General features: G+C 37.1%; 1 protein-coding gene across 1 annotated transcript in view; it reads right to left on the bottom strand.

Annotated features, from left to right (window-relative positions):
* Positions 1–24,876, bottom strand: part of GABRB1 (gamma-aminobutyric acid type A receptor subunit beta1) — a 408,404-nt gene that overhangs the window by 101,544 nt on the left and 281,984 nt on the right. The window contains exon 5 of the mRNA XM_004764920.3: positions 24,464–24,546. Coding sequence (XP_004764977.1) covers positions 24,464–24,546 — 83 coding nt within the window. The remainder of the gene's footprint in view (positions 1–24,463; positions 24,547–24,876) is intronic.

Genomic DNA, 24,876 nt, shown 5'->3' with positions numbered 1-24,876 from the left:
AGGTGGGTCTCGGTAGTTTCAGAGCGACAGCTATTTTTCTACCTACAAGAAGTATTTCAATATATTTTTAAAAGATTGCATTTATTTATTTGTTTATTCATGTATATATTTATTTATTTACAGAAGGAGAGGGAGAAGCAGGCTCCCTGCTGAGTAGGGAGCCTGATGCAGGGTTCAGTCTCAAGCCCCTGGGATCATGACCTGAGCCAAAGGCAGATGCCGAACCAACTGAGCCACCCAGAGGCACTTCAATATTTTAATAATAGCAGATATGGGTTGATCATTAGATGTTAATATTAGGCAGATGAAGGGGAAAGGTGTGTATACGTGCTGGTGGGGGGATATGGGAGTATATAAAAAAGGTATGTATAAAAGTGAGAAACCAAGAATTAATAGTTCAAGTGATGTTATTTAGAAATGTGAAGGAAAATAAAAGGACTAACAGGGTTGAAATCAGTTACTGTTGGTTAATAGAAAGGGAGGGAAAGAGGGTGTAGATGAAGACCGAGGATCGCTGTTTTTATAGTAGGTCTTGGAAAACTATTGAATTCTTAAACCACATACATGTGTTACTAACAAAAATTAAAACAGAAAGTGAATGCTTGCTCTGGATCAGACCCTGTGATATTGCAAGATAGATATGATCATTCCCATTTTACTATAAGGAAGCAAAGTTAGTTGACAGACCTGGTGTCTTTTCTTCTATACTATTTAGTCTATCAAGTTGGGAAAGATAATATCTTTTATATGTTAGAAGACAAATACAAGGCATTTACATCAAGAAGACTTCTAAACCGTTAACTTAAAGTAATTAAAGATTGAGCTTGATTCACCTGAAAAGTAAGTTAGCCATAATTATGTAGTTGTGATGGAACTATTAAAAGAACCACCTAGGATTCATTCCCCCCGAATGCGGCTTGACCTCACTGTCCAAGGACCTCTGAGGGAATTCATTATTACATTCTTACATTTTTAGTAGTCTTTGCTTAATTAAAAAACATTGGAAAGCAACTCGATTTAGAAGTATGCCAGGAAAGATCTCTGATACCTCTATACTTTCTTCTCATTAAACCTGCATTGTTATGATGAAATAAACAAAATATCCAAAATAAGCAAACTCAAATGCATAAACTAAAAAACTGTGACTATCAAAATATTAGTCAGGCATGGGGTGCCTGGGTGGCTCAGTGGGTTAAAGCCTCTGCCTTCAGCTCAGGTCATGATCCCAGGGTCCTGGGATCGAGCCCTGCCATCGGGCTCCCTGCTCAGTGGGGAGCCTGCTCCCCATCCCCTGCCTGCCTCTCTGTCTACCTGTGATCTTTCTCTATCTACCTGTGATCTCTCTCTGTCCAATAAACAAACAAACAAACAAATAAATAAATAAATAAATCTTTAAAAAACCCCAAAATATTAGTCAGGTAATAGGCTAATTAAGATGCATCTATATGCTCAGAATCAGAGGAAAACAGTATCTTAAAGTAGACAAAATTGTTTGGTGAATTAGAAACAGTCAACAATTTATCTTGGATTTTGGTTTGCCTGGGTTAGATATGGTTTTGTTGGGGAAAACACAATAGACAAGCTAAGCCTAAAATGGAAAGATTAGATGAAAATTAGAAGGAGGGAGGCTACTCTATTTGGCTGGCTTTGGAAAACCCCTGTGATTACCTGGTTCATGATTTTCCTATCTGACATGGGCAGAGACCTATAGATATGGCTCTTTTTTTGGACCATCATGGCACCTATTAGAGTAGCAACACGGTAGGGCACCATACCTTTTGAGAAAATGAATGACTGCAAAACCTAGCCCAGCACTCACTGGTTTTTCCACAGAGCTCTAAGTTTGTGAAACCAGTATAATCTTGAATTTCTATACATTTCCTAAAATATGCAAAGAAACTTTTATCTCACTCAGTTTCACTTTATTCACTTATGCAACCAATCCTTATTGAAGGAATTCTCTGTCATCTTTTAGTTAAAAACTAGCACAGAAGGAACCATCATTTTCTTCTCTCAAATCATGTGGAAGTTAACTGTCCACATTGGCCAAGATCATGATATATTTCAATTTACAGGCCATGAGAGACAATGTCATCAGGGTTCACGGCACTCTGAATATATTAAAAAGTATGATTGCTTTTCTGGATCTGGATGGCATGCATGCAACAATAGAGTCAAAACTTGCCAGGTGGGTGCTTTTGCTCTTTCTGGAGGCTACTATCCTGATATCATATTATTACATGTCAAGAAAGCAGTATTGAATGCTTACATGTGGTAGACATTTCCTTAGAGCAACTTCATGAGATAAGTATTATTGTCCCTATTTCACAGGTGAAGCAAATGAGGCACAATGTGGTATAAAGAGAAACTGCACAGGTAATAAATGTGGAATCAAACCCAAAGAGGTTTGGCTCTTAAACCATTCCTTTTCTACTATACTACAGGGGAGCTGGCTGGTAGGGCTTGTTATCTTGGTAATAAATTAAAGCCAGCTATACTAAAATTATACACATAAATTTAAATTACTTGAGGAAATGTATATTGAAAATCCAGTCTTGAATAGAGTTATATATATGTTCACTAATGAATACCTTTAAACCTTATTATATATATGTAATCTAATCCCCAGAGGAAAGTATTTCAAATAATGAGAAAATAAGAACTGATGTAATGTTCTTTTAATCAAATGAAGTATATATTTTTTCAACATTAAGTTAGCTGAGGCCAATAAAGCATATTGCAGTCATCTTGCAAATGAGTGTCCTGTACTCTGAAAAGTATAGGTTATTATACTCCATCCTTAACATTTTCATAGACACAAAGTCAGAAAGTATTTCTAAAATGGATTAGCAATGAACAGAAGCAAAGACTACTACACGTGAGTGATCTTTAAGTTGTGTGTATGTGTAAATATATTTTGACATACTGTCATAATCTTGATGAGGCAAATAAATCACAAAGACTGAACTCCTCAGGGTCTGAGAATTAGTAACAGATACAAAATACATGTTCTTTCCTCTGTTCTATTTTGAACTTAAACTTTTTTTTTAGTAATATAGGTGTTCACTTCTTTATTAGAAAAAGATTACAACGTTCCATATCACAAAACTTAACATCTTTCCATTAAACATCACCCAGTTCTCGTCATTATGCCCTACAAATAAATACCTTAAATAATGTGGCGTTTCTGTTGATATTTAGCAACAATAAGGTCATAAATTTTAACTAGGAAACAGCTGCAGAAATGCTTGTTGAGCAATAATCTGTGTGTGCCACAAGAGCTTGGGCCAACAGATAGCTGAGATTCTGCTTCCATGGCCGGGACCCCTCCACGCAAGAGTGAAATTCTGCAGACCTTCAAATCTCCATTAGCAAGTGACTCCCTTTAGGAGGGAAACCTCCAAGAGGTGAAGGAAGCAGCAACCTCTGAGAATGGAATGCCCCACACAGAGATCTATCGATCGATCTATCTATTTATTTATCTATCTATCTATCTCATGAGTTATATATATATATTTTTTTTCTTCTTCTTCCCCTTCTTCTCCTCCTCTTTCCCTTCTTGTTTTCTCCTCCCCCCCCTTCTTCTCTTCCTCCTTCTTATTCTCCTTCTCCTTCTTCTTCAGGTCAGGGTCCAAGGTTGACTTTTTCCTTCTTTGGTTTCTCTAACTCCACACTCTGTAGTTTTCTTCCATTTCTCTGGCTATTCCTTCCTTGTTTCCTTTCCATTCTCACCCTATTCTGGGCCAGTCATTAAATACTGGAGTTCTCCTAAACCCTCTTCTTTCCTCCCACTGCATCCTCTTTTCAGGGAAAGTCACCTATGTCTACAGCTATGATTATTAAAATAGTCTGATGATCCACAAATTTATGTTTTTAGAGTAGACCTCTTTCTGTGCTGCAGACTTACACCATACCTCAAGATATTCAAAGTTACAGTTGTGATCTCCTCCTTGTCCCTCACTCAAAATTCAAAACCATTCTTCTAATTTTTGGTGAATGGCATTCTTGTTCATCCACTAATACAAACAAATTCCCAGATATTCTGGGAGTCATTATGTATTCCTCCATCTCTTTCTCTCATATTGAATTCCTTACCAAGTTCCACCTGCTTTTCCCTTCTAACTCTGCCTTCCCTCCATCTTCTCCTTCCCATTTCCATCTTTGTCTAAGCTAGCATATCTCCATGGTCCATTCTGATAGTTTTCTTCACCTGCATCCATCTGTTTCAGTACTGTAGTTACAGTGACTTTTCAAACGCAAATCTCATTATGTTAGCCCTCCTTCCCCCATATTAAAAATACTCCTGTGATCTACTACTTTTAAGATAAAATCCTGATGGGTAGGTCCTCTACCTAAACTTCTAGCTTCAACTCATACCATGGTCTTTTTCTCTTGCTGCTACAACCACATTAGATTTACTTCTGTGCCTCATGTTTGCCAACATCCTTCCTGCCACAGACTCTTGAATTTGATGTTTTCTATGCCTGGACTTTTCTTTTTTCCTCTTGCCTAGTTAACTCCTTACTTAGCCTTTAGATCTCTAAACAACAGAAACTCTCTTGACCTCCGTAAGTCCAATCCCCACCAATTTACTCTGTAATAGCATGAAGTGCCACTACTTCCTAGCTATGTTTACCTTTATTGGTGCAAGTCTTTAATAAATGCCTATCTCTCTCTCCTGTCTGGAAGCCCCACTAAGGAAAGTAGGGACCCTTTCTACTTTTGGTCATCACTGTCATCTAGAGTGCCAGGCACTACCCATGCTATGATGACTGCTTGCTGGATAGATTACTGAAATAATTAACTAGGCAAATAAATGTTTCTGATAATTTGATGCCAAGTCTAGAAACAGTATATGTTTTCACGAGAGAATATACAATTATTCAGAGAATGGAGGAGGTTACATATTTTGGTAAGATCAGATGTAAATTTTTCTAGTACAGATAAATTTTCCACTAGGTACTGAAAGACACCATAGAGACGGAGGGGCTTGCTCATTAAAATATGGAGTGGCAGTAACAGGCTGGAGATACTCAACTGATAACTTAAGATTTCAAGAAATCTTCAAACCAACTGTGAAAATTAGCAGTTGTGTTGCTAAACTCAAAGAGAAGGGGGCCTAAAATAGATCAGTAAGTTTGATTTTAACCTATTTACATATGACTCTGTATATTCTTTGATTTTTTTCCCCCTCTAAATTATAAACAATCACCCTTTATTCTTCTCTGGATCCTTTCAATGTTTTCGTTAAAAAAGAAGATCTCTAGCTTCAGGTACTCCAACCACATAATAGCATGGTAGCACCTGACAAATTTAGGTTCCCTTTCACACCCAGGCTCAGTTCTTTTCTCACTCCACAACTAATTGGAGACCTGCCCCAGAGCAGACAGAAGGGAGCAGTGTCCAAAAGCACAGCATCATGAACTGGATGGCCTGATTCTCCTTCAACGAGGTGCAGGGCTCTGAGCAGCTCACGTTTGGCATCACTTATCCAGAATTAGAACATTGGGTTAATGATTCCATAATCTTCAGTTCACGTTCAAATTCTATGATTCTTATAGGAATTCCATTTTTCAAAATTGTGTTTTAGACAGTCAACCAAAATGTTTTCGTTTTATAATCTAAAGCAACAGCCCCTAAAAAAGAATCTATATTATATAAAGTTTGAAAACATTAGCTCTTGAGTCACAAAGACCTGGGTTCAAAGTCTCTAGCATTAATAGGCTGTGTAACTTTGAGCAAGTCACTTAAAGTTTTGAGCCTTTGTTACCATACCTAGAGGCTAGTGATATTTCCTTCACAGAGAAGTTGTAGGGATAATATGAAATATATAAGGCATCTAAAGCACAACACCTGGCACATAGCCTACAATTAAGCATTAATGTAACTGCAATTTTTATTTATAATAAAAGATAGTTCTTACTACTCCCTGTTACCCTATGTATGCTCTCTAGTAAGTATAGACAACTATTTTCTGGTATATACAAGACAGGTCAGGCTGCACATCTCTGAGTCTCATTTGAGAACCAAAGTCCATCAGTCATTCTCAGCCTTTCTCTGAATCAAAACAGCTGATGGAATCTTCAGTGAGGTCATTATTTTTAGCTTTGGAACTGTTAGAAAGTCTGCAGGGGATTTTCACGGCATTCAACAAATTAGCAAAGGTCATCAAAACACATCCACTTACTGAATTCATTGGCTTGAAATCTTATCAAACCAATGTTGTCATATTAAATTAAAGAACTATCTACTGGCTATATTTCCATAAAAAAGATAAAGCTGAATTGTGTTTAGATTTGCCCCATTGTTACTGCATTTTAAAATCATAAATTTTGATGACAAACTGACTTGTCTCCTATTTGCAACTCTCCTACCATATGGTTATGTGATTTTCTGCTAGTCCCCAATCCCTAATTTCTCCTCCTTGTCTGCCCAAGTTCAGGTACCATCTCCTTCCAGAAGCTATTCCTAATTCTGCAACCTCTGATCTCAGCTCTGTTTAGTTCTTGACCCAGACAATTTTTTTTTTCTTTTTAAAATTAGGTTGGTGTGATTTTGACCCTATTCAGCCCTGGATAAATGCATTAAACATGACTCAATTAGGCTTTTACATTTTCACAGATGTCCTTAATGACACACAGCTCTTCTTGGTTGATTATCCAAGCTTGTAGAATAGCCATCAGTAGGTATGACAGACCATCTAAGCCACGGGCTCTTGCCAGACATTATAACGTTGAGCACCTTGCTTCCCATATTGCCATAGATGTTTTGGAAGAAATGCTTGAGGATCAGGTAATTAATCCATTTCTCTGTACATTCTAAATGATGCCCTTGAATAAAGCCAGACCACAACATTGCTGGATCTTTCAGCAACACCATTTTGGATCTAATATGATTGCTTTACTGAGATGTACTTTGATTTTATGCCAAGGGACCACACTGATGGATTATGTTAAGAAAGAACTGGATGAAACTCAGGGCCCTCTTTCTGAGTACTTACTGAAGAATGCTATTGAACAGTTAATTACGTTTGTTTTATGGACAATACGAATCTTATAAGTTGATTGTGTTTACTTTGCCTTGGCCTTTAGAAAGCTGATGATAAATCTGGGGATTATTTATTTTAACCATATGGTTCACCCCTAATAGCAGGTCTGGCTTTATAATTTTTCAGCCTATAATTTCCCTTGCTATGATCACTATAAATGCTTACTTTAGTTCTTTTGCATTGAAAGTATTTTTATGAGGTACCTCACATCTTTTGTGGAATGAAGTGGAAATTAAAAACAAATTCTTGATCCATTTTTTCAGTGAATTACAGCAATTCTAGCTTGTGGACCATTATTTAGGAATTATTTCTTGGCTTTTATGCTCCTTTCATTGTTTTATGTCTCTACAATTTGATTTTAAGCCAGAGAATATTCTCTAAATTTTCTGATATCCCCCACATAATGGCAGCTCACAGAATTTTTAAAACAGATTTCGGTACACAGGTCTGCTTCTAAGTACTAGTTATGTGATTTTTTTTTTTTTAAACTTCAATGTCTTTGAGCCTCACAGGATTTCACTCTTCTCATTCTATAGGAGAGAATTGACCCAAGTCTTCTTCAGTGTCCTCTCTGGTTTTAAGATTCTGTCATAAGTGCTTATGTTCTCTAAAAGTATTTTTGCTAGACACAGATATTGTAGGACAGATCTCACTTAATAAACTTCTCAAAGACATGACCAGGTGACCTATTCATTGCAGAGAATGTTCATGAAAGGAAGGGCTCTGGCCAAGAGAGATTTGCTTATTTTTCCATTAAACAAAGGACAGTCCTAGACACTTGAGTTAGAATTTAAGCTGGAAGAACAATTACAGGTGGGCAATAAAAACAATGTAGAAGGCCAAGGCCTTCTTAATTCTATAATTTCACATATAATTTCAGTTCTTTTAGTACCCAAGAGACAGTGGGATACTGTTGAAGTATGACAGTTATGACCTAGTTTCAAGTCTCACACTGATCATTAATTAAATAAACGATTTATTGCCCTTATCTATGTCCTTGATTTATCATCAGTTAAAAAGAAAGTTACCTGCCCATATCTGTTTTGTGAGGATCAAATAAGACAATGCTAAAGAACACCTTCCAATAAGTGCTGCACAAATACTGTAGATTATTGTGATCATTCCCTGAGAGCATGGCTGTGAATCAAGAAATGACATCTGATGACTCAGTGGGTATTTTGGGTTGCTTCTCTGACTGAACTATGTGATTTTTGCAAAGTTGGTCATTAAGATGGCTGAGGAAATTTAGACTCTTGATGTTCTTCAAGTTTGTGAATGACCCAACACCATATAAATTCTCCACGAAATGCAAATTCATTGGGTTTGAGGACAAAGCCCTATCAAGAGGTAGGTACCAACAGGGATGAAACCATGTCTGTTTTGTTCACTGAACCTAAAAAATTGTATCAAATATTTTTGAATATATGGAAGGAATTGAATAATGAGGTATTCTCCCTGGCTGTGCAGCTTGCTCCCTTGCTATATCAGTTAGGATATAGGATTCCAGGGTATACTTCATAAAACTTAAAAATCATGACACAGAATTCTGAGACCACTTTGTCATGCCAACATATGCTTGTTCATTGTCCACTTAGCATCACTGAGCCTGATATCATTGAAAAGAAGCCCGATATAGTTTTGCCAGAATCTCTTTTCCCAGGTTAGAGATTTCCAAAGAGAGGGATTGGCACCAGATCTGAATGATGGAGGAGGAGACACCATTATTTTCTGGTGGCAATTGCTGCCAGATGCATGGGCAGTTTCTCCAATCTTTGTATGTGCTCTTACTTCTTTCTATTAAAGCCTTTACTATACTGAGTGTTTCCGCTGTTCCCTTGACAGAATTTTGATTGGCAACAGCATCACAAATGTTAAAGTTGTGAATCTAAGTTTTAACTAGGTGCATTTATATACACAGAATTATAATTAGCACTTTGAGGGAAACCATAGGATTGTTTTAAGACATTTAGATTTTACTTAGTAAACTATTGCTTTTCAGCATCCAGAAATACCGTTGAGACCTAAGAAAGTCAACTGAAGTTTTCCAAAGTGTCTTATTTTGTTCTGTTAGAAGACCGTGGTTCAATATGGCAAAGTTTCCCATAGTGTATTAGTTTGGGCTTTGCCACTCTTCTTTCTTTCTTTCTTTTTTTTTTTAAAAAGATTTTATTTATTTATTTGAGAGAGCAAGAGGGAGAAAGAGAGAGAGAGAAAAGAGCACGAGCGGGTGAGGGGCAGGGAAAGAAGCAGGCTCTCTACTGAGCAGGGAGCCCAATTCGGGGTTTGATCCCAGGACTCCAGGATTGTGACCTGAGCCGAAAGTAAACATTTAACCCACTGAGCCACCCAGGTACCCCTGGGCTTTGCCGTTTTTTAACCCTGTGCATTTGGTAAATTCATTTAACTTTTCTCAGGGTTGGTGACTGTGTCAGCATGATGGGGGTCATGACAACTATTTTACTTTTCCTACAGGTTGTTGTGGGGCTCAAATGAAAATGTATGAATATATTTCATATACGGTATTGTATATGTATATGTACACGTATATGTGTGCTGTTATTCTTTTCATTCATAATTGGTCATATGCAAATAATAATGAAGATTGATAAGGATTCAATAAAAGTAACTTCCAGAGCATGGCAGCATTTCTGTTCCCTTTGAAGATAAACATGTGATTATGTGCACACCCAGCTCCATGAGACCTAGCCTAGTCGGCCCTGTCAGTATAAAGGTCAGTGGCTGAAAAAGACATCTTATTGCAAGGCTGAAGCTCTGTGGACAACAATGGGAAAGTCTATTGCTCCAATGTAGATAGTTCTCCAACTGCTTGAGCCACGGTTCAGACCACCCTGGATGGAGGTGTAAGATTGCTCTCATAAGGTCACTGTTGGGATCATGATCTATCTTGAGGTAATTGGGCAGGGACAATTAAACAAGTGTCCCAGAGCCACTGAAGTAACTTTTAATTCTACATAGTCATTGGCAGTGACACTATCCTGAAGTTATTGAATAAATGTGGCTAGGATTTCACACATGCCATTTATTTAAAGAATAAGCTTTTTACTAATTGAACTGAGGCAAGACAGGGAGCAGGGAAGAAGACCAGAGCTAACAGTTCAAGACTGTTGAGTGTCTTGGTGACACTGAAGACATTGTGTTCAATGCCTATGAAGCATTGCTATGAAATGCAGACATATGCTGTCTTGTCCTTCCTTGAGTAGTGTTCAAGTTACTGGCATTTCATAGCTTCCTGATTCAAAACAGTGTTACATACATATCTGCATCTGTTCTCTCTCTCTCTCGTTCTCTCTCTCACACACATACCCTCTCCATCCCTCTACTCAGTTTTTCTTTAATACTTCTGTCATAGCATATCATACTCCTGCATTATATTTCATATCAGTGACTCTTTTGATTACTTCCTGTTTCCCAATAATAGATGTAAGATATATCTGGTTAGGGGCTTTGTTTTGTATAGAACAGTTCTTGATACCTGATAAGGACTACAGACAGTATGTGGGTGAATGAATAAGGTTATGAGTGTCTGAATTATTAACCAAGATTTTTTTTAATGTTGTGATTGATTCTCCAAACTCCTGGTAGAGACTAGACTCTTAAGCCCACAGCGATACTTTTCGAAAATGTATCAGTGGGTGGGCCATCTATTTTCCTTCCTTAATGAAATGGAGGCTTCATTTATAATTGTGCATGGGACACAGTAGTTCAAATGCAAGAAATGGAGCTTTCCTTCCTGAGAATTAGGGAGGGAAACTGTGGGACAAATTCTTGTCACATCACTTTCTTGTCTATAAAGGAGACTGAGTAATCATTTGCATGGTGCTTCAGAGAACACAGAAAAAATGCTAAAAAGTAGTCTGCTTGGCAGTGAGATGCATGGGAATAGCTGCAACCAGTAGCTGTATTTAATCTGCCAAAGATAGGGAGAGTGATGTTCCCACAGAGTCTATTCAAGTGGTCCCAAGTGAATCTAAAAGGAATTGAGTCACTGGTCTGTGATCCTAACCAAAAAAAAAATAATAAAAAAATAAAAATAAAATGCAATGGACTTTAGCACTATGTTAAAATATCAACAGAATGTTTCTCTTGTTGTTGGTCATGGTCTAGTTTTTGATAATCTAAAGTTCTTGAGAATGACATTTGTGGATCTGTACAGATGCTACCTTAGGAATGTAGCCTTTGGGGGACTATAATATAGTCGTCCTGTCATCCTAGAAGTACTGATAGTGTCGGGAATGAGATGCGCACAATAATCACTTGTATATTATAAAAGAATCCGAAACCTCTGGGAACTCAGAAATAGAACCAAGAAGAGTGAGACAAGTAGTTGCTCCTGGCATTCTGTTATCAGTCAGCTCAAGAGCAGAGGAGAAGAGGGCTTCAATTGGTTGGTGATGTACAGAAAGATCAGCTTTTTAGGTAAAAGCCAAGACAGATGGGAGAAAATGGTTAGAAATGAAGAGGAGAGAGTGATGGCTACATTCCAGCAACAGTGGCAACAATCAGAGTGATGACAACTATGACAAACCTGAGGGAAAGAAGCCTTCACAGTGGCTGTGGAAGTTGGAAGTGTTCAGGATTCCGAGGGAGGAAACATTGGATTGCCCTGTGCATTGGTCATAGTTGTGACCACTGCATACTGAATAAAGTATGTTAAGCACTGTACCAGGCACTTAAGTTGTATCTTAATGAGCTCCCATAAAGATTTATATTCTCTTTATTCTGTTTTTATCTTCTAGCTCTCCATGGTTCCCCAAATCCTCCTCCAGTGCCCAGTGGACCACAGTCCAGCATAAGCAAAATCTTCTCTATCCTCAGTGTCCTGGTCCTCACCACTTGCTTCCACCAAAACCTTGCTTTCCCTTACAAACACAGCTTACCCAATAGCCCTCTCAAAGTACTGGCTATTTTTCCTTCTACACCTCTGGGGTTGGGGCCTGGGAGTTTCATTAAGTGACTTTTGCTCCTCCTTTCTAAAAACTTCTAACTTTGAATTTCATATGATCTTATTTTATCTGCCCATCCAAGGTTAATTCTTTTCCTTTCTCTGTATGTTTAGCTTTTTTTCACCTATATGTTCCTGGTTTAATTCTTTGTGAATCCAATACACATATCGATTATTTTTCCATATATCAGACTTTCAATTTTAGATCTCTTCGTAATGATAATTTCCTCCATTTTACCTTACTTACAAGTGTAGACCTAAGAAAGAACTTAACACAAATAAGAGGCTTCCCCTATGAATTCTGTTGGACTGATGTACAAGACTCGGAGCTGGTGTCCTATGTCATCTTTGTTATGTTTAAACCCTCTGCATTCATTCATACATCTATATATATTCCATATACAGCTGACCTGGGCACAGGTGAGCCTGTCTTGACCCAGGTGGTTTGCTTTTTTAATGATCTACGTTTTGGCAAGTAAACATAGTATCTGAGACCGCTCTCAGCATGCTTTGGTTTTAGCTTTTGTTACTTATATGGTAGCACTTACAGTCCTATTATTATTGTTACCATCATCATGCAATTATTATTGTTATTATCATTCAGTCCTAAATGGAACAGAACTTAGAAAATTTCAATAATGATTATGCATGAAATTCTCTTCAAAGTAAAACTTCAAGAAAAATAACTATAACCTGGTATCACAGTAGCAGAAGGATACTTCTCTTTTTTAAACTTCATACAACCTAGGAAGAAAGTTTAGTTTTATTATAACTGTAACTATTGGTTAGGAAACTGTGAAAATTTAACTATGTCAGGCTGGACCCTTTGATTATCTACTAGCTTAAAGGCTTGATGTGAAGAATCAGAAGGACAACAGGGAGGGTATTACTTTTTATTTCTTGGAGAATTTCCTAATATTTCCAATAAGATCAGATGACAGTTATGTAAAATATCTTTTCTCAAAATAAAAAGGTAGAATTTTGGCATAAATAGCATGTTTAAATTCAAAGATGAAGAGATAAAATAATGACATCAACAGTGGGACATTACAGGTAGAAAACCCTTATAACTCAGTAATTGGATACTGAATGAATACAGGTGACTTGAGAACCCATCAGCATAGCAGTCAGGAGGGAGGAAGGTGATGAGGAAGTAGTCACTGAGGATCTGGACAATGGCTGAGACCTTAAAACTAATGACTCTTGGTAGAATTATTACTGATCCCCAATGAGAAGAGTAGGTTACATTAAATGAGAACTCTGCCAAGAAAACGCCTTGTCTTGAGTTGTAAAAATATGCTTACTTGACTGAGTACACATTTTCAAAAAATTGACACATGAATTATGTAGAAAGGGGCTTTCATCCCTCCACCCAGGAAGTCACTCACAAAAAAGTAGCGCATAGAGACACCATGAAGATCAGAGTGTGAACCCCTTATAACTGCCTTTGCTTCCTGGGAAGCTAGAGCTTCTGCACCTCGTGAGAAATACAGTTATGACTGTATCTCTGAATCATGAAAAAAGAATAAGTAATTTTTAGAATTCTCTGTTGAGAAAGATTCACATCAAAATATTAAATTAAAGTTTGGCAGACTTGGACTCTTCAGAATGACTCATTAAGTCCCAGGTCTCTAGGTAGCTGAGGTGTAAATGTTGCTCCTTCCACTAAAATCGTCTAGTCAGTGGACAGAGTCAAGAAAAAAATCATTAGACTATTCTTCATTATTTTCTCCATTATTGAGATTAAATCTTTTCTGTATACAACATATTTGCCAATCTATTTTTTTAAAGAAGATTTTATCTTTTTTTTTTTTTTTTAAAGATTTTATCTACTTATTTGACAGAGATCACAAGCAGGCAGAGAGGCAGGCAGAGAGAGAGGGGGAAGCAGGCTCCCTACTGAGCAGAGAACCTGATGCAGGGCTTGATCCCAGGGTCCTGGGATCATGACCTGAGTCAAAGGTAGCGGCTTAACTCACTGAGCCACCCAGGCGCCCCTGCCCATGTATTATTTTTAAGGTGGGTTTAAGAGTACTAATGACATACTATATCTGGGAATCTTCCACACATGAAAAGGTAGGCCACAAATGTTACATACCCCAGGTACTTTACAAAGTCCACGCTGTTTGGGCTTTAGTGTTTGGAAGTTATTCAGGTCACCTGAAAATAACTTTTCTGCTTTGGTTAATTTAAAACTCAAAACTCACTTGAATCATGTGCTGAACAGCCAGTGTGACAGGGCTTTTAGCTAATTATTTAAATCTCAGTAGGAAACAAACAGCCTGGGAATGTAGATTGAGGCAGACTGGTGAGACAGGGTTTTTTTTTTTTTTTTTTTTTTTTTTTTTTTTTTCTTTTTTACTTCCGATTCTTACTACTCACTGTGGTCCATGGACCAACAGCATAGGTGTCCCCAGGTAGCACAGGAGGAATGTAGACTCTCAGGTCTCAGCACAAGCTCATTAAACTAGAGTCCATTTAAAAAAAAAAAGATTTTATTTATTTATTTGACAGACAGAGATCCCAAGTAGGTAGAGAGGTAGGCAGAGAGAGGGAAGCAGGCTCCCTGCTGAGCTGAGCAGAGAGCCAGATGTGGAGCTTGATCCCAGAACTCTGAGATCATGACCTGAGCTGAAGGCAGACCCATGAGCCACCCAAACGCCCCCAGAATGCATTTTATAACAAGATCCCTATGAGGACGTGAAGGTTTGATAAGCCGGGGCAGGGAGCATATCATACAGGTAAAGGGTCTCCACTCTGCTAGTTTCTAAGGTAAGAACAGAAACCCTTGGGCTCTAGTCAGTGGGATTTTCTTTGTTGGCATTGCAGGGCTATCAGTTAAAGTACTGGGAATACAAGTATTTGAAATCAATGCGATCACCTCGTGGGAGTTCTGTGACAAATCTGCTCTTTTCCACAATCAGATGATTGCAGTCAGGGTGCAGGGAGATGAAGATGAATACAGAAATCACTGTATTATTTTTTTGTGGTTGAAACAAAGTATACTTGATTTTGGTTTGATAAGCCATTCCTGTGAAAGCCCTAATGCTGTGCATTCATTCAAATATAAATTTTAACGACCTTTTTTCTTTTCTTTTCATGTTAAACATGAAAGCAAATGTTACTAAAGCAGCCGGTGTGCACACCACTCTCTCCCAAGTAGATAACTCCATTCCCCACAATATCACCATACCAATTAATGTGTCATCGATTGCATTCATATTAATGCATGGTATATGTATTGGGTTTTTAGAATAGATAAGTGTCTTATAACAACTTAACTTATTACTACATGGCTTTCAAGGTCTGGTTGAAGCACTTAATTCCAGTGACATGCAGGGTCCATTGGTCTACCTATTTATTTCAAGGCATGCACTTTCAAAGGAAACAAAAAATAAAAGGAGACTTTTGCCAGAGGGGATAAAGAAAAGAATAGCTTAAATTTTCTCCTTTGATCATTTCAATGATTTCTTTCTTTGAAAAATCATGCTATTTTCTGTTCTTTGCTGTACTTTCTTCTCTCAGTTCTGTTTCCATTTAGTTTCCCATTTAGAGAACTGGGTCTATTAGAAAAAGAGGAGCAAAAATTCAAAGCATTATAGCCTTAATGCAGTGCCTGTCAAACTCGACTGCATATTGAAATCACCAGGGAGCTAAAAAATGGTTGTGCAAGGGCCCAGCTTCCACAAATTTTGATGGTATTGTCCAGGCTGGGGTCATGGTATCAACATTTTACAATGCTTTTCTAAGTAGTTTCCATGCCAAGTGTGGAGCCCAACATGGGGCCTGAACTCATAACCCTAAGATCAAGACCTGAGCCAAGATCAAGAGTCAGATGCTTAACTGACTGAGCCACCCACACACCCCATGGTATCAATATTTTGAAAGCTTCCCTTAAAAATCTTTGATCTTAAAAATAAGAAAAAAACAAGTTATATGAAAAATAAATTATACATATTATTACAGTTCATATATGGATGTGGTTCAGGGAACAAGTCAAGACCTCCCACGAGATATGTCCATTTCCAAGCCTGCAGATGTTCATGCATCTATATGCTGAGTACAGAACAGACTATGAAACTACAGCCCCACTACAGTCAGTCAGGCCTAAATACCATATGAAAAGGGTTTGGGAACTAGTATCTGTAGCCATTTAGAAGAGAAAGGATTTCTGACCATTGGGTCATCTGTTGCAATTATAGAGATGATCTGGTGAAATAATAGTTGTTCTTTAAATTAGATCAATATTTAGTTTAGTTGACAAGAATGTCAGTAAATAAATGCCCATGTAGAAGATTAAATGAGACAGATTCCATATAGAGAAGGACCAATTAAAACCTGCTCTGCTTTGTGTTCAGATATAGCATACCTCAAAACCACCCTACTCACACATGGTGGGGAAGCTTGAGAGAAGACTTTTCTTAAGACGCTGTAATATAAGGCTAAATCTTAGACTTTCAGGTCAGATTGCTTAAGTTCAAATCTCATTTGGATCATTATCATTTTGTGACTTGAGGCAAATTACCACCATGGCACTTTGATTTTTTCCTCTATAAAGTGGTATAGAACAATAGGGTTTTGGTGAATATTCAATAGGAAATCTTGTGAAGTGCATGGCCCATAATGTATAATCAATAAATATTAGCTATCATTATTATTCAGTTTGGATCTAAAGTGAACCAAAGCTCTCAACTTAGCAAGGATGTCTAGGTCTAGAAGATTGATGTTCCGTTATAAAATGTGTCTATAAGTACTTGGTTAATACCTAAAACATTTAGGCAAAATGATAAGCTTTATTTTGACTTCCTCTGAGGAAGCTAGTAGTAGAATGGTTATCCATCAGAGCAGTAAAGAGAGAAGAACTTTCTAGAAATCTGAATTGGTAAATCAGAGATCTTGTCATCAATCTACAGGGCCACTTACCCATATATGGATAATAAATTGCCTACAGGATTGAAGTGAACAGCCAAAAGGCTAACTTTATAGTCAAGTTGATTGTAAAGCTAATTTTCATGAAAGGACTCCATTCCTCCACTGGCTTTTATTTTATAACTTTAAAGGATCAGAGACTTTTCACAAAGAGTGCTTTTTCACAGTTTCAAAGAAGCAGCCTGGAAAAAGGAATAAATTAATTCAGAAAGTATTCCCTTCTTCCCTACACCCACCCCTCTGCTCATCAAAAAAGCTACAGGCCCTAAAATTCATTAACATTTCCATGAACATAAATGTGAAATATTCATTTTCATTAAGTAGTCTACTGAATATGGCAAAATCAAATTTATCTAAAGAGATATCCAATGCTGCTAATTTCCTTGACAATGGGGACATAAAGCAAGGGAAGCCATGAATCATTCATGAAGTTCAATTTACTTCTGTTATTTTTGGTGTTTAGCATCCGTGAATAGACAGTGTGCAGCATGTTGTAGATGCTATTTTTAAATTATTTCAGATCAGAATTAATGATTTGGCAAGCAGCAATAAAGTAAGAATGATTCAAAGGCTTTGCTTGTAATTATCCTATATTTCATATTTTTCTTGTGAGTGTATGTTCATGTATTCATAACATTTTTCCTATATTCTAATATCCTTTATAAATCACAATCACTTTAGAACCAGTATTTTAGGCAAGCACATAAAGTAATTTGTTGGTGATGTAACTAAATTAAATAAACCTTCAGAGTCCTAGATTTTAGGGCTTAAAGACATCTTTAAGGTTGTATAATTAACTGGCCTCTCAAAGAGGAATCTCTTTTACATTAATACTGGTAGGTGGTCATTTCTAATTAATTGAAAATTCTCTGTGGGATCGGATGTCTTTCTTTAGCAAGGACATATTTCATGAATGGTCACCTTTGTTCACTGCAAATATTTCTCTTACATTCTACCTATGCCCTCCTGTAACTTCTGCCCACCTGTGTGCTTGGTTGCTACTGTATTGTCAGGATTTACTTTGCACACAGAACCACATATGGTCACCACTTAAGAAATGCTAGTTGAATTGAATTAAGTGGGTTCAAATCAAGCACTCTGGTTGTGAGTTCTGTCATCTTGACTGGGATGCCCAGATGGTTGGTCAAACATGATTCTGCATGTTCCTGTGGGGGTGTTTATAGATGAGAATAGCATTTTAATCAGCAAACTGAGTAAGTAGTCTGTACTCCTTAATGTGACCAGGCCTCACCCAATCAGTTGAAGGCCCTAATAAAACAAAAAGATTGACCATCTTCAGAGTAGGAAAGAGTTCCTTCTGCATCACTATCTTTGACTGGGGACAATCAGTTTTTTTCCTGTTTTCAGGCTCAAATTGAAACATGGTTCTTCTTAGATCTCAAGCCTGCTGGCCTTCCAACTAGAACCACACCATCAAACTCTTCAGTTTGCTGACTCATACTACAGATCTTGGACTTACCTGCTTTCATAACTGTGTGAGCCAACTTCTTATAATAAATTTCTCTGTTTATAATCTATCTATCTATCATCATTTATGTATCATTCATTACATTTCTCTAGAATATCCCAACTAATACTCTGGGTAACACCAAACATAAGGTTTCTCTTCTATATGATAGCATTTGAAACATTTGGAAATAGCTGTTATGCCTCCCTAAAATCTTCTTCCAGATATCTTGGTCTTGTCCTCTGAAGGAAATTATCTTAATATGGCATTAAGAACTGGACACACTTCTTCACATGTGGCTTTACCAGCACAGACTTTCGTAGAACTGCTCCTATCACATGTCTGGATGCTATACTTATTTTGATTTTATTTCAAGGTATTAAATAAAGTTTAGCATTTCACTTCTGCAAACATCACATTTTCTCAGGGTATTTTCCATAGCTAAGTTGGGCTGCTTTATTAGGTAGACACATTTTTCTTATCACTTGCCATAGTTTGGATGAGGAAACAGTTTTATTTTGGAAATAATCCAACATGACTATGGCTTGACATTCTGCATACATGGTGTTACTATCTGGACATTTAAATCAATACAATGACAATATTCTGAAACTAAGAGATCAAGTAGATGGTTCACAAAATCGAATATGTTAACACAAAGTCTAAGTTAAAAATTTCCAAACCATTTTTTAAAAAGAAACAAGCATAAAAATGACCAGGTATAATTAAATGTTATTATTATTATTTTTTTTTGATAAACTGATTGTGGTTTAGGTAGGAGGGATTTGGATAGTTAATGATTCAAGTGAAGGCCCCCTCCACCCCCGCCTCACCATTGAAAGTAATTCATCATATTTACCAGCCTGTCAAAATTCTTCAAGTAATTAAAATATTCTTTTCCCCTAACTGGATCTTGGTTGACACATTTACAATCCTAAATTTTTGAGTTAGTCTTAAGGCATGAACATAAAACTGTACAAATGAAAGAATATTTCATTGCACATAAAAAAGAATCCCTGCCTTAAATTTTATCTGAAGAAATTAGAATTAGACTTATCTTCTAAAATGCAGAAGACTGGAAAAGTTTGGAGCCAAAAAATTTAGCAAACAAAACCCACAGGTACTTATTGTCAGGTATGAGACTAGGTTTTCATTATTGTGTGGTGAATAAAACTTCTTCCCTTCATGGAGTTTATAATCCACAGAAAGGGAAAAAAAAAAAACAATAAACACAGAAACAAACACTACTAAGTGCTATTTGGGAGACTAACAGAATTTTTAAGGAGAATATGGGTTCCTACTTTAGTTTGGATTCTCAGGAAAGCCTCTTATAGGAGGTCCTATCATAGGTGGAAACTATTTGGATAAGAGGAAATCACCATAATGGCGAAAAGCATTTCAGCCAGAAGCAACGAAATGGTAAAAAGAATGAGACAGAAGAAAGCTTGGTCTGCAAGGAACAAAAAATCTGTGGTGTTGGGAGTTTAGTGTAGTAAGTAAGGGAAAGATGGCTATAGATGAGAGTGAGGGTATCAAAGGAGGGCAGGGCACACAGAAGCTTAAATGTTATTTTAAGAAGTATGCAGAGTTTTCTTGGTGCAATGGGAAATCTTTGAAGATTTTTAAAGCATAGAAGTAATATGATTCAATTTACATCTTGCAAAGATCATTCCAGCTGCTGGGTAAAGAACGTTTGGAGAGAGTCAGGAGTGAAAGCAAGAAGACCAATAAAAAGATGGCCGCAATGATTCAGGTAAGAAGTAATGGTGGTTCGGTGGCAGTAAGGCCGAAGAGTGGCGGAAGGGTTTGATACATATCTTGCAAGTAGAATGGATAGTACTTGACAACAGATTGGATGGGAGGAGTGTGAGGGAAATGTTAGACACTAATCCCAGGATGCTGGTTGGATAGTGCGATTAAGAGACTAGAAAGGAAACTCATTTGGGAGAGGAAAATTGAAAATTAAGTTTTGAGCAAATTAAATTTAAAATGTCTTTGAAATATCAAGATAGATATGCTAAAAAGAGTGCTATGTATCAGTTTGGGGCTTAAAAGATATTGGAGCTAGAGTTATACATTTGGAGATTATTAGAATAAAGACGGTACATAAAGAGAGGCCCTTTGTGACCCTACTGGAACACTCTCAGTGGAGGTGGGAGATGGGTAGGCAGGTTCCAGGGTACAGTGGGTTAAGAAGAAGTTAGACAGCAGACAAGACATAGACCAATCTTTAAAGCAGTTTGAAGATAAAGAAAGCGGAGAGGTTAGAAAAAGCTTAAGAAGAGATGGGGGCATAGGGCAGAGGCATTTATGATGAGAAGAGTTTTCAGCTAGTTTTCAGGCTGTGAAGAGAGGTAGCAGACAGGGTGAGGCTAAAGGTCTGGAAGAGCAAGGGTAGTAGTGTGTGTGAACTTGAGAATATTAATTCCTAGAGGAGGCAGAGTTGGAATCCTGAACACAGGGTTCAGGTCAGTCTATACAGGGAATAGAAGTACCTCTTCCTTTGAAATACAGGGGGCTAACTCAGCATAGTGAAGATACAAGGAAGTCTAGAAGACAGATGAGACCATGAGGAGATTTCAGGCCTGAAATGGTTTCTACGTTTTTGGGTTATAATGAGAGATAACACTATCTCCTGAGATTTTCCTCATTTATTATTGCAGGGAATGGGAAAAGGCACTTGTATCCTTCACAACTATTACTGCAAGCCCTTTCTATACCTCCAGGAAGCTTGTGCCTATCAAGCTTTCACATGACAGCTTTATTGATTTCAAATTCTAAATCCTCTTAATACTAAATTCCTTGATTGCGTTTTCTATGTGCCATTAACTCATTTTATAGCATCCCAGGGCCAAGAAACCATTAATGGGCTCCAAGTTCAAGTAAATTTTCAATTTTACAAGCCTTTATGGCCTTTCCAATTTTACTTGACTAGATGACATTAAAGTAAAGCAAAACCTCTTTAATTTGTCTTGAAGGACATAACCAAGAAAAACATTTCCCTATCCTTGGGATGGTAATGGGAGAGAACATAAGCCAGTAAATTTTGTAAGGTAGGAAAAGTTTCCACTCTGTTGGTCACAAAGTGTGATTGCTGCAATCTTACATTGGCAGACGTCTGCTTTATCATTCTTATCTCCCAACTAATACTAGAGCTTCTCATTTGTAATCACTTTATTTATTTATTTATTTTTTTTGTGTGTAATCACTTTAAAGCTCAGTTATAGTCTTCATAAACTGTCAGTTCATGGAGAGTTATTCCAGCAAATAACGCAACACAGTTCTTTTCAAGAAGAGTTAAAAAATAGATAACTGACAGATTCAGTTTTATTGGTGCTTAGCAACATATCGATTATGTACACAGGCAAAACCAAGCAAAGCTCATTCAAACTCCGTATTATTGCCATATATTACTTATTTACTTGAAGTTATTACTCTTAAGCTTTAAAATCTCTTTAAAGTGGTTAAATAAAAAGGGATACATTTTAAGTAAAATATTAAGCTAAGCAATGCTGTCCTTTGAGGCCTTTGAATTTTTTTTTTTAGGTTAACATCAACGGAATCAAGGACTACTTGGTTTCCTGCATCCACAGACTACCCTCTCTCCACAATTGCAATCATCTGACCTTTGATCTAAAGGCAAAATTCTGCTTCAGCTTCTGAGATCTAGTCTAAGCTTTATCAGGGATAATTTTAGGAAATATAGACCAGTCTTTGGTTGATTCAGCATCCTAAACCTTGCTGAGAGAGTGGTTCCAATTTGTGTTACACTTCTAATCATTTGTGTTCTGTTGCCATGCTCGCTTATTGATTGCAAGGTTCTGTGATGGAAAGTATATCATCTGGGTTTGAATCCCCACTTTATCAATATCCTTGCTCTGTGGTCCTGGGCAAATTATTTAATTCTCTGAGGCTCAGATACATACTCTTTCAAATGTTGTTATGAATACTTATGGTACAGAGGTATTATACTAATACCTAGCTTTTGTTTGGCAAGTAGAAGACAGTTCCCTTTTTTTTACCCCTTCTCCCAGGTTCCTGCCATCATAGACTCTATATTGCACCAGTTCTCCAGCCCGAGTTTTTGTTCTATTTTAGGTAAATAGCTTTAGGGACAAGATTTTTGTGAACTGCTACTGGATTACTTTGATGACGGTCACCATCTGCCTGCATTCCTACATATTAGCTGATTTTAGGGTCCTAGTTACTATGCCACATCGATCTATCTGGACAACTGATTGCATCTTACTGAATTCTCTCAATGATTACGATAAGGTCAGGTCATTCCCTTTCCCTTTTGCCTTACATCGTTTTTATGATAACATTGGACTATCAGGTTTCTTGGGCTTCCCCCATCCCTGCCCCACAAAAGTTATGTTTAATTTCTGCTTCATTTACAGGTTTTTTTTGGTCATTATGTGATATGATAAATGGACCTAAAAGTCAAATGCTTTTGAAATCTGAACAAAGAAAATCCCCTGCTTAAAGAAAAAATATAAAACTATGATAACAGGAAAACTTGATAGGCTTCATAAAATAACATGTATATTTTGTGAGAAAATGCTGCTAATTTTAAGACTTGCAATCTACAATACAGAAACAATTCAAGTTAAAATCGATTACTTCTTAAAAATTTTGATTACATCTTTAAATGAATGGTGTAAACCAGAAAATCTTGGAATTTCAAGAGGTAGTCAAATCGTAATGCTGATCAGCACAAGAGTAAAGGTAACAATTAGCAGAACCAATGGAAGAGGGGTCAAGTGTAAAAGCTAACCTGTATGAATGAGTAATGAATTCATCCTTCTTTTTCTATATAAGTTCTAACAGTTCAAGTTCAGCCTAGATTTATTATACGTCACTAGCCATTAATAAATAGCTGGGTTTGTATTCCATTACCGTGGTTGGAATTTGGTTGTCATCAGCATTTAAACCAAGTCACCAGCAATACTTTCTTATATTAGCAACTTTCAACCAACTTACTTATACCATGTATTTTAAAATGAGAATATTAGTTAAAAAATAGCTCATGAATGATCTTGTTCACTCCAGGTTTAGTGGGAGTAGATCAATGTGCATGTCTAAATATACAGCTCTTTCTACATAAACATCTTTTATTTCTAAGCCTATATATAATAAAACTAGAAAATTAATGTAATTGTTTAATAATCAGACACTGGTGAATATATTTATTATTTATTCTTTAATAATACTATAGGGTCACCTAGAATTTTCCTTTGCCATTTTGCTGTTTAGGTCTAGAACTATTTTGGATTACTAAATAAATATCTATTTCTCACATTACATTAAGCCATGTTATAATGCTCTGAATTACCTACTGTCACCCTTCTGTGACCCCCAAAACCAGGAAATTGCCTAGGCCTGATAATCACAATATATGGGCTCAACTGCTTGTATGTTGAGCTGAGAAACAGTGAAAGTCAATAAGAATAAATATTAGTGACTAAAATATACTAATTGTTAAGAAAGCAGTCAGTGAAAAGCAACCCAAGAAGACAAACAAAAATCAGTCACTAGACTCAAAAAACATCAACTCTTTGGCCCAAAGCACAAGCCTCATGAATGCCATTTATCATCCTGTTCTTCCTGTGAAGAAAGACAAATGTGTCCAAGACTCTAACATAGTGTTTTTGTAAAAGATAACAATTTACAGTCATTCAGGTGCACAGACTATAGAACCAAAAACAATCTCTCAAGGTCTTTTCATATTAAAATGTTTTTCCTCTCTTATTAATGCAGCTTGGATATTAGAAGTCCTTGGGGGAAACTCTACTCTAAGGAGAAAAGCATGAGTTCATAAATTGTCCAGCTAAAATAAGTAGACTTTCTCTTAATGGTTCAAAAATACAACTGCATTGAAATGACCCTTGAGCCACCAATGTGAGAGAAGACGTCATTACACTGTGAATCTCTTGAAAAGTTGGCAGGGGAGTGTAGCTAAAAGTATCCCAGTACCAATTATTCAGTGCAAAGTTGAACTTAATTGGGTCAAGCAAGCATCCCTCTTTCTCATTCCCCTGTCCAAGGAACTCACAACTTTCAATCTCCAGAGTGCAGTTCTGTTCATCCAGAGGATATCTTCGTAGGTCCATCATACATGCAGCTGTGGTTGTGATCCTGTCAGGATAAAAGAGAGAAAAGATAGCTTCATAAGGATGATGACTTTCATTGCCAGGCTTCCCAGCTCCAAATCATGTGCACCAGCTGACATCAAAATCTTGTGATGAAACTTTGTGAAGGTGAGCAGATTAAGTTCAAGTCTTTTTTGCTGCCCACTAGGTGTGAGCTGGTTCTAGCTTATTGATCTCCATAGGCCTAGGCCCCCTCATCAATCAAAACACCTACTGCAAAGGATGGCTGTGAGGAGTAAAAGAGATAATGTGTTCAAAGCTGCTAGCCTTACTTAGTCAGTGCTCCACAAATGATGGTCATGTTACAGCTGTTATT

The sequence above is a fragment of the Mustela putorius genome, unplaced genomic scaffold, assembly GCF_011764305.1.
Source record: "Mustela putorius furo isolate JIRA1106 unplaced genomic scaffold, ASM1176430v1.1 tig00000430_pilon_pilon_pilon, whole genome shotgun sequence".
In the NCBI taxonomy this organism is placed as follows: domain Eukaryota; kingdom Metazoa; phylum Chordata; class Mammalia; order Carnivora; family Mustelidae; genus Mustela; species Mustela putorius.
The sequence above is the reverse complement of the archived record's forward strand: the minus strand, read 5'-3'. Positions and strand labels throughout refer to the sequence as shown.